The sequence below is a fragment of the Mesoplodon mirus genome (genome assembly GCF_964341445.2).
Source record: "Mesoplodon mirus genome assembly, chromosome: 5".
NCBI classification, from domain to species: domain Eukaryota; kingdom Metazoa; phylum Chordata; class Mammalia; order Artiodactyla; family Ziphiidae; genus Mesoplodon; species Mesoplodon mirus.
Window position 1 is genome coordinate 44,535,617 of NC_138980.1, and position 10,206 is coordinate 44,545,822.

A 10,206-nucleotide genomic window follows, 5' to 3' on the forward strand; every position below is an offset into this window, starting at 1 on the left:
TGGGTGTCACATGACCTGTAGGGTATGGATCCCAGAGTTCCAGGGGCAGTTTTGAGTGGCAGCTCCATCAGTCCTTACTGTGAGACCCTGGGAGAGTTACCTCATTCCATTGGACTCACTTTCCCCACCTGCAACTCCAGAAAAATGACAACCTCCACGCGGCTAGGGCTGCCTTAAAGCCCTGTGAGTGTTCAAACAAACCCTCGTACAAGCACGGCCACAGCAGCATGAGCCACGACCACTAGGAGGTGGAAACGACCCAAATGTCCATCAACAGGGTGTGAGTGGATAAATAAAATGTGGTTCATCTACACAATGGAATATTATTTGGCCATAAAAAGGATTGAAGCACTGAGTCATGCTGCAACAAAAGTGGTTGAACCTCCGAATATGCTAAGCGAAAGAAGCCAGACACAAGGGTTTCCCTGGTGGCGCAGTGGTTGAGAGTCCGCCTGCTGATGCAGGGGACACAGGTTCGTGCCCCGGTCCGGGAAGATCCCACATGCCGTGGAGCGGCTGGGCCCGTGAGCCATGGCCACTGAGCCTGCGCGTCCGGAGCCTGTGCTCCGCAATGGGAGAGGCCACAACAGTGAGAGGCCCACGTACCGCAAAAATAAATAAATAAATAAAAAAGAAGCCAGACACAAAAGGCCACGTATCCTATGATCCCATCTACATGAAATATCCAGAACAGGCAGATCCAGAGACAGAAAGCAGATAGTGGTTGCCTGGTGCTAAGGGAGGGGGAATAGGAACTGCTAATGGGGACAGGATCTCCTTAGCAGCTGATGAAAATGTTCTAGAACTAGCTAGAGGTGATGGTGGCCCAACACTGGAAAGACCGCATAGATAGGGCTCCTCCTGCCTTTGGCACCCCTCTGCCCCTCATCTCCATTCTGTGAGGACAGATGAGGCCTCTGCCTGCCCTCCACCGTCCACGGTCCCAGCCTCTGCTACTGCACAAGGTGAAAGCATCCGGCGCCAGCCTGAGCTGTCTCCCTATGTGTCCCTGGGTCTCACCTTCACCTTCTGAACAATGGGCCCCTCAACCCTCCTCAGCCTGGAATTCCATCTGAGATCCAGACTCAAGATGGTGGACAAGGCCACCCCAGGTTCCTCGGCACCTGAGGGCAATAAACCACTAAGCACAGTCTCTTCCTCTGTGCTTTTATTTTTAAAAAATAATTGTACAAAAGAGAACAATTTAAGGCTTAACGGAAATGCGGAGTCCCAGGCGAGGGTCCTGCCTCAGCCTGGGCTGGGACTCTGCACTTGGGGGCTTGTCCAGCTGCCCCATTATGTTTTGTCCCTCCAGGACACAGGGGGTGCCCAGAAGAAGCACACTGGCCCTGCTGTGTCACCCCAGGCTGACCTCTGTCCCCGCAGCCTGGTTTAATGCTCTGCTGTCCCCGTCTTGAAATTCTGAATTCTTGAACAAGGGGCCCCACATCTTCATTTTGCAAGTGATGGAGCTTGTCTTGTCTGTCTCACTCTGAACCTGGGTTTCTCGGGCCATACAATACTCAGACAGCTCTCACGTCCTGGAGTGTGTGGAGGGGCCCCCAGGAAGCCTAGCCTGGGCCAGGAATCTCTGGCTTTCAAAGGTTTCAAAGGCTGGAGTCGCTGCCCCTGTTGCCCTGTTGCCCCACACAGCTCTGATGACCTGCTTCCCTGAATGCCTCATTCCTGGGCCCTCTCGCCTGCCGGACCTTGCAGTGTGGCCTCGACTGAGGCACTTGCTCTCTGAGCCCCAGTTCTAAGATGAAGGGGGCAGTCTCCACACATCACTCGGCTCTGACCTTCTTCGACTTTTCCTTCCCCTTGCTTGCCTGCCCTCTGAGCTCTCATTCATGCACCAAAGCCTCAGCTAAAATGCCCTTTCCTCCAGGAAGCCTTCCTGCTCCCTTTGGACTCTCCCAGCTCTTGGTCCCTTCCTCTGGTCCTGTGGGCCTGGAAGTGTTTATGTCTGGCTCTGTCTCTCCCAGACTGGAGGCTTCTGGGGGACCACAGGCTGGCAAAGACAGGTTGAACAGTCTCTCGGATCTTATGGTGGGCATTTGATACCTTATGAAAACCAGTCCAGATATGTCAGACTCCAGACTGGCTCTTCCTCTGCTCTGTGTGATGCTGGAATGGCCCTGCCCCATTCTGAGACTCGGTTTCCCCAACTTCAGTGCAGTCAGGCTGGTCTGCTCTTGACCCAGCCATCCTCACTCATGTCCACGCTGGCTGGAAGCACGTGTACAACCTCATCCCTTGAAGTTTCCACTTGCCACTCAGCAGGTCATGCAGCGGGGCCTCATGGCCTCTGAAGGTGGGTTTGGATCCTCCTGCAGGGGGCGGAAATGATCCCATCAAGTCTCAGGAGGCCCTGGAGGCTCAGAAACACGCCTCCCCACCCTCCTCATCTCCACTCCCGCACTTGGCCAGGGGTGACACCTTGGAACAGACTAAGGTGCAAGGCGGGTTCAGGCCCTTGCACCTGTATGGGGGTATATAGGAGTTCCATCATTACTTAAAACTCACCTGTGGCTCTCTACCCTCATCTTGGCTCCCAGGGCCTGGAGAGCCACAGGGGCTTCTTGAACCCCCCAAGCTCACCTCGGAGTACAGGGGTGGCGGGCGGTAGCGGAACTCCTGGATGTAGGCAAAGAAGGGGCCTTCAGCACCCACGTCAGGGTCCTGCAGTAGTCGGAAGGGGCTCTGCTCCAAGGCCGCCACCTCCTCATCGGCCACCACATCTGAGTACTCGGGAGGTGCTGGAATCGAGAGACAGGGTGGGTGAGGCTGGTAGAGGAGGCGGGCAGCCCCAGAATTGGGGACAGTGGCTGGGAGCTGGCTTGTGCCAGTTCTGGGGCTGCTGAGCTGTGCGCCCTTGGATTGGGATTCTGGGGGAATTCATACTCCCAACATGACTGTTACTGAGCACTTTTACAAATGGGGGCATCGAGGCTGGGGGAGGGAGAGTCAGCCAGGCACCTGCCTCTCTGCCCACCCATGCCCCCCACAGCAGGATGGAGAGATCACCTTCAGGTCGCTCTGGCAGGACCCCCAGTCCCCAGTCCAGCAGGAAGCTGGCATGGCTGCCCACGCTGGATGAGCGGCTGCCGAAAGGATGCAGAGGAATGGTGCCGATGACCAGGGGCAGCTCCAAGAGCAGCTTGGATGAGCCCGGGATGTCCACGCAGACCTGGAGGAAGGAGCCATGATAGAGGGTGCCCAGGCAGCCCCAGCCACACCCTCCTTCTATAGCAGGAGGCCTTGGTGGGGGGCGGGGGGGAACCCCAGCCTGGAGGACAGAGCGGGCGCAGCCACCCCAGCCCCCGAGGATACTCTACCTTGAGGGTGTAGTCCACATGTAGCACGCGGCAGTGCAGAATAGAAGGACCCACAGGAGGGATCCGCAGCGCCCGGCCCTGCCACAGTGCCCGCCGCCCGGGGCCCACAGGCTCCCCTGAGAGACTAGCCACCACTGCTCGTTTCTGTTTGCGGGCACCTCGCGCCATGAAGGTCTGTGTCTGGACCACGGCCGCCCGTGGCAGCACTGGGCGCGTGGAGCCGTTGTCAATCTCGGCAAAGACGGGGATCACCTCACCTGTAGGGTGGGATGGCAGGGCCTCAGTTTCCCCACCTGCAACCCTGACACGGGCCTTCTTCCCAGTCCAGCCCCTCCCACCTGCTACCTGGTGTATAGCCCTTGCGGTCGATCTTGGCTGAGAGGGAGACAAGGCCACGGTTACTGTACCAGGATCGGGCGATCTTCTCCCGAGCTCCCGCTTGAGGGGCCTGGTGGGGTGGAGGGAAAGGACATGAAATGCATCCCATTGTGCCAACCACAGACCCCCTGAAGCCTCTAAACCACCCTCAGCTAAAGGAGGATTTGGGGCAGGGCCTAGTATCCAAGTTTCTTTTTAACAATCTAGAAACTATTTGTAAAATGGATCCAGGAATATGACTCATCTCATTAAACTGAAAACGAAGTGAACAAGCCAAGCACTTAGTGCGTAATGAGCGCTTAGTAAGCCATTATTGTTTTCTGTTTTTTTTTTTTTTTTTTTTCGGTACGCGGGCCTCTCACTGTTGTGGTCTCTCCCGGTGTGGAGTACAGGCTCCGGACGCGCAGGCTCAGCAGCCACGGTGCACGGGCCCAGCCGCTCCGCGGCATGTGGGATCTTCCCGGATCGGGGCACGAACCCGTGTCCCCTGCATCGGCAGGCGGACTCCCAACCACTGTGCCACCAGGGAAGCCCAGTAAGCCACTATTATTGCAAGCTCTGACTGAGTCTCATTTCATGGAGGAGGCACAGGAGGCTCAGAGAAGGCGAGACACTCATCCAGAAACACACAGCCAACTGGTGCCCCTGGGACTTGCACCTGGCTCCACTGGATTCCACAGGCATTCCCATACCTACCTCCCCCACTGCCTCCCTCCCTGCCAGGGCTCAGCTGTGACCCCCACTATGAGAAGGGAGTGAGGAGCCAGTCACCAAATAGCCAGGACCCTGCCTGTGATGCTCCCATCCTACCTCCCCAAGGGCAGCAACTCACCAGCAGAGCCGGTGTGTTGATGTCCACAGGCTCGATAACAGTAAACACCTTCCTTGCCCGGCGGGCAGGGACCCAGGGCCGGTGCAGGGTGGCTTTGATGCAGTATCGGACACTGCCATGTTTGCCTTCAAATGAAGTCACTAGCGTCCTGGGGGTGGAGGGAAGGGGCTTCAGTGGGTGAGATCCACAGACTCCCGGGCGGAAGATTCCCAAAGACTTTCGGGGATGAGAGACACGAGGCACGCCTGGGGGGCCCCCCTGGGAGACAATCTTGCCGCTCGGGGGTCCCCAGATACCGAGCAGTGGAGTCCCAAACCTGGAAGGGGCTGCAGATTTAGGCACTCCCCTGCAGTCCTCCACCCCATTTGACTTACGGTGGCAGCTGGAAGCTGAATGGGAACTCATGGCGTCCAGGAGGCAGCGTTGTGATCTCTCCGGTGTCTGTAGGTAGGAGCAAGAAGGGGAGGCTCAGTGGCTGTGAGGGGCTCCCAGAGCGCGCAGCACGCGCCGTGCAGGGGTCCCCAGGTGGTACCTGGCGCGAGTAGTGTGGCACGGTGGCTCACAACCTCCACGCGCTCGCTGTAGCTCTGCGTGTACGCGGTGCTCGAGCCCGCGCTGCGCGACTCGGTCCAGTGTACGTGGGCGCGACCCCGCGCGCGCAGCTTCAGGGCGCCCACGCGCGCCGGGCCCGCCAGCTCCAGCAGCACCCGGCCGGCCACCGCCTGGCCGCCGCTGAACACGGGCTCGGCGCCCGCGTTCGCACCATCCAGTTGCACCACGAACACCTTCACCTTGTCGAACAGCATCGCGGCTGGGATACGAACTCACGGCGCGCGGTCCCTGGCTTCGAACCCGCGACGCGTAGGCGCGAGGTGCGGACTCTGCAGCCTGAGAACGCGAACCCACCAGGCGCGCGCAGGCGCACTAGCTGATCAGGCCAGAAACTCCCCACTGCCTGCGGCGGCGCCGCATTTATACGGCAGGGAGGGGCGGGGCGAGGCGCAGGTCCCGCCCCCGGAGAGGAATACGCCAATGGCGCGGCGAGAGGCGTGGCCCCGCCTACGCGTGGAGCAAAATAACAAAAGCCCCGGCTCGCGACCCGCTGCCCTCTACCCTAATGGACCCTGGGGTGAGGCTGAAGCACTGCGGGACAAAGCAAGTATCTCTCAGACTCCGGGGGTCAAGAGGAAGAACTGAGGTCTGGAGGACTCGGGCCTGAGGTCACCCAGCAAGAGCATTCTGCCGTCGGTTTAATCGTCAACCGGCCGCCACTTGCAGACGTGACTCGATGCACGTCCAGCCCGAGCTGGAAGGGTGTATTAACAGCCAGGCCCCAATCGAGGCCCTGAAAGCCTAGGACTAACTACCTCGGGCCTCAGTCTCCCCCGCCCTGTGCAATGGGGGAGGGAGGAATAAGTGGATGGGGCCTCCCTCCACTCGGGCGCCTACTGCCCCCTCCTCTGATTTGAAACCCGCTCAGCTGGCTGACCCGGGCTAGTGACAACCACTTGGCGCCTGAGTTTCCACGTTTGTAGTGCCAGAAGAAAATCATTCCCGACCTCAGAGGGTTGTGCATGAATCACGGTGTAGCCCCTACTCGACCCCTCCCAGAGCCTCTCTCCCGAGTCATCAGCCCGCTCCTGACACACTGCCACTCGCCTGCGCCTCAGCGCTTTTGCCCCGACGTTCCTTTCCAAACTTTAAGCACCTGTCCTCCCTCCCCCGCCTCCGCAAACTTCTACTTGTCCTCTAGGCCTAGCTCTTCCCCTCACAGACAGAGCCGAGTACCGGGGAAGCTCACGGAATCCCCGGATTCAAGGCTGCGGTGTGCCTTTGGGGTGGTAACCCGTCTCTGGACCTCAGTCTCCTCGGAGAAGAACCATATGCACGGTTTCCTAGATGGGAGCTGACTGATCGCAATTTGCGGAGCGCCTGCGCCCTCTGGTGACAGAGGGATGCACTGCTGCTTGAACCCACCCCATAGTTCGGCCATCCCCTTTTGAGTCTGGCTCAGGCCACACCGGGACCCCCTGAGGCCAAGGCACACCCAGCAGGCGGCGGCCATAAACGGACACAACCAATCAGTGATAGGGGTAAGGGCAGGCCGGAAGAGAGGGGTAGAGGCTGTCCACTCAGTGATCACCCTCGGGGGGGGGGTGTGGTACCGGAGGAGGGCGCTCTGGGGCTGAAATAAGGGGCCGGGACCTTCTCCCAGGGCCAAATAGAGCCTAGAAAGAGGACAGGAGGCTATAAGCCCAGGAGGAGGTGGGGAATGGAGTGACCCTGGAGGGATGGGAAGGCTCTTTCTTTTGGTTTTTTTTTTTTTTTTTATTTTTTCTTTTTGGCCCCACCGCACTCGGCTCGAGGGATCTTAGTTCCCCAACCAGGGATGGAACCCGCGCCCCCTGCAGTGGAAGCCCAGAGTCTTAACCACTGAACAGCCAGGGTAGTCCCAGGAAGGCTCATTCTGAGCCAGTGCCCTCAGTCCGCTTCACAGATGGGTCCCCAGAGGCCCAGAGAGGGGCAGGGCCTCACTAGAGGTCACACAGCAACTCCACAAGCTTCACCCCTCCAGTATCTTAAGGAAGCTACCAGTGAGTGGGACCAGGAGGACTGTAGGGTGAGACCAGCCCCAATTTCCCTCGAGTCACAGGGAAAGGGAAGTAACTACAGGGCCCCTTCCTGCCTCACCCCTTGCCGGCTATGCCTCGGTATCCACAGCTGCTCAGGCAAGAATCCCCACACCTGGGGGGCGTTGGGACAAGTTTGCAAGCCTGTAGGCAAAGCATCTAGTGTGTACACTGCTGGAAAAAAGGGGGCTGCGGGTGGGGAGCCAGGTTCGAGCTGCTTCCTGCTTCTGCCCATCTTGCAGATGGGTATGGTGAGGTCTGCCTTCCCCAAGAGGAGGTGGCCAGGACAGCCCAGAGAGGCCAACACCCTCCTCAGCCACATAGCACAGTGCTGGGGCACAGACTTACTCTTTCTGTTGGCCCTGTTCTGCTCCCGACTGGCTATATGGCCTGAGGGTGGAGGACTGAGGTTCAGAGCAAGGTAGGGACATGCCCAACACCTAAGACTCCCAGCCTGATGTGACCCCACCCCAAGTCTTCTCCCTGCCTGGGATGCAGTCCCACCCGCTCACCTGCAACCACCACCAGAACCCCCAACCCAGCGAACAACCCTTCCTGTAAAAACTGGTAAGGGGCACTGGCAGGGCGTGAGACAGGGGCCTTCTCTGGGAATCAGAGACACCAGGCCTGGGGCTACTGTGGCATCCTAGGGTCCAGAGAGGAGGAACTCCCAGTTCCACCAAGGGATTCCCCCAGACTCCATATAGGGGGGGCTCCCCACAGCAAAGCCTCTAGGTCGAGGGCGTCCCGGCTCTGGAGGGGAGGGGTGCGCCCAGACCCTAGGAGGAGTTCCTGGAAAAGAGGGTTTTGGAGGGGGGTAGGTGGGTGGGTGGTGGGTGTCCCACCCTGTAGGAGGGTCCACAACCTGAGGAGGAGGTCTCCATATCTTGAGAAGGGTCACCCGACCACACAGCCTCTAAGTCGAAAGGCTGGCTTTGGAGAGGGGCGCCCAGACCTGGGTAGAGGGTCCCGGGGGGATCCTGGCTCGGGGTTGGGGGGATGAGCGGCTCACCTCGGAGCAGCAGCTGCCGCCGCCGCAGGTATGTCTCGGCGGCCGCGAAGTCGCTGGACACCGCATTTACACCCACGCTTCGGCCCTCGAGCCAGTGGGTGACCGCCCCGCCGCGCGCCGCCACCTCGAGAGCTGTCACCCGCAGCGGCGACGCTGCCTCCAGCAGCACCCGGCCGCACAGGCGCTCCCCGCCACGGTACGCGCCGCCCGGGTCCCGCGCCAGCTCCAGCGCGAAGCTGCGCACGCCCCCCGGGCGCATGGCTCGGGCCGGGGCGCACGGCGGGGCTGCCGCACCGGCGCGGGCCCGCTGGGCACCCGGCGACGAGGCGCACAGCTGGGGCGCGTCTGCAGACCTCCCTGGTCTCAGCTTTGGTCTTCGCCGCGCCGGGCGGCCCCCGAGCGTTCTCTTGCTTCTGCGAACTTTGTGCGGGCGCCGCCGTGCCCGGCCGGCACGTAGTTGGAGGACTTCCTGGTCCTCCGCGTCAGCCCCCGTGACGCGCTCGAGCCTCCGGGGACGTGCCGCCCGCGTGTCCGTGCGGCTGACTTTGCTACCCCCAGGGCGGGGCGGGCCCTGTTTTTTTGAGTCAGAAGCGGGTGGGGGCGGCTGTGGCTGGCGCGGAGCGGAGGCAGCCACTGGTCTCTGTCTTGTGGACTCATTCGTCCCCTACGCGGCACCTTTGGACCGGGCGCCGCCCCAGCCTCCATCTGGTTGTTCCGCAAACACACCAAGCTCGGGTCTTGCTTCTTAGCCTTTGCACTGGCTGTCGCTGCTAGGAACGCCCTTCCCCCAGATCTGCTCTCCACCCACCCACGCCCAAATGTCACCAGAGTCATGCTCTGGACTTATTTATTTACGGCTCTATTCGCTGTGTTTGTGACCGCTGTGTGTTTACTATGCCTCCTCCGTCAGACTGGGTGCTCCCAAGGGTGAGCATTGTGCCCTATTTTCGGCATCCGATCTTACAGAAGAGGAAACTGAGGCCCCCAGAGGGGCAGCCACTGCCTAGAAGCATCCACCGGTGTCAGAGTCAGGACTCGAACTCACATCTGACCACAGCCCACTGACACCTCCTCAGACCGTTCTTGCTTTTGTGCCCCACCTATCACTTCCAGCCAGGTGGCCCATGGCCTTATCGGAGGCTGCCAGAGCCTGGGCTCTCAGCTGGACCCAGATTAGCCTCCCTCTCCACCCAGGGCCCAGCATCTGCCTGCCTCCCCCACCTGACTCCAGCACTCCGAGCCCAAGGCCTGGAGGGACCCTTTGATTCTACTTATGTCTAGAACCTTCCCCTCCATCCTGCCCCAGAGGGGCCCTCAAACCCCAGGATCACACCACTCCCCTCCCCATGGAGTGCCCTCCACCAAGTCCATTCTTCCCTTTGGCCTATGGACCCCTGAGTTTAAATCCTGGCTCCCCCCTCCCTCCTCACTCTGTAGCCCCAGGCAGGTGGCTTGACTTCTCTTGAGTCTCCCCATCCTACCCTGGTCAGGTTCTGGTGAAGAGTCAGTGTGATCATTTACATTACATTGCCTGTATACAGCAGGTGCTCAATCCATGTCCGCCGAAGACTGAATGGCCCTCCTCACTCATGTCACTTCCCCCACTGGACCATGACCCACAGCTCCGCTGGCCCCTAGTGGGTGCTCCAGCAAAGCCAGCTGGAAGTGCTGACTCTCTGCTGCCTCCTGTAGGCCAGGGCTGGGCCGTGCTCTCTGCAGGGTCCCTCAATCGGTGTCAGGTGGGACCGGCGCAGATGTCCTCAGGGAGGTGTCTCTGATTGAGTTCAGGCCCGGGAGACAACCTGCCTAGGATGGGGATGGGGATGGGCTCACCTTGACCCCACATCTGGTCTGGAACCCCAGGGCCGGGTATCTACTTCCCATGTTGTGATTATGAGTGTCCCCCAGCCACGCACAACAGGCAGCAAGTGGGTGGGTCCTGCTTTATTTGGAACTGGCAAGGACCCCTCTCCTGGCTGCTCCGCACCCACCGGGAGCCTGGGGAGAGCCGGGGGT

General features: G+C 60.2%; 1 protein-coding gene across 3 annotated transcripts; it reads right to left on the reverse strand.

Annotated features, from left to right (window-relative positions):
- Nucleotides 1-644: 644 nt before the first annotated feature.
- ARRDC2 (arrestin domain containing 2) lies at nucleotides 645-8,689 on the reverse strand. 3 transcript variants are annotated; one of them, XM_082620823.1, is made up of 9 exons: nucleotides 8,191-8,689; nucleotides 5,081-5,371; nucleotides 4,923-4,989; nucleotides 4,549-4,696; nucleotides 3,684-3,786; nucleotides 3,339-3,595; nucleotides 3,028-3,190; nucleotides 2,602-2,759; nucleotides 645-2,330 (listed from the first exon to the last, which is right to left on the reverse strand). In XM_082620823.1, the coding sequence occupies exons 1-9, from the start codon at nucleotides 8,447-8,449 to the stop codon at nucleotides 2,277-2,279; spliced, it is 1,500 nt and encodes a 499-aa protein (XP_082476949.1). In that variant the 5' UTR covers nucleotides 8,450-8,689; the 3' UTR covers nucleotides 645-2,276. The 3 variants fall into 3 exon arrangements, with proteins under 3 accessions (XP_082476949.1, XP_082476948.1, XP_082476947.1); XM_082620822.1 differs by lacking the exon at nucleotides 5,081-5,371 and having other exon boundaries at nucleotides 8,191-8,683; XM_082620821.1 differs by lacking the exons at nucleotides 5,081-5,371; nucleotides 8,191-8,689 and adding an exon at nucleotides 6,337-7,618.
- Between the last annotated feature and the right edge of the window lie 1,517 nt (nucleotides 8,690-10,206).

Bases quoted from the DNA above. Each gene is read 5' to 3' on its own strand.
- ARRDC2 (XM_082620823.1), bottom strand. From the start codon at position 8,449: ATGCGCCCGGGGGGCGTGCGCAGCTTCGCGCTGGAGCTGGCGCGGGAC. The intron at 3,787-4,548 runs GTGAGTTGCTGC...CCACCCCACCAG, and splicing joins TCAACACACCGGCTCTGCTG to GCCCCTCAAGCGGGAGCTCG. The intron at 2,331-2,601 runs GTGAGCTTGGGG...CGCCCCCTGCAG, and splicing joins CGCCACCCCTGTACTCCGAG to GAGGATCCAAACCCACCTTC.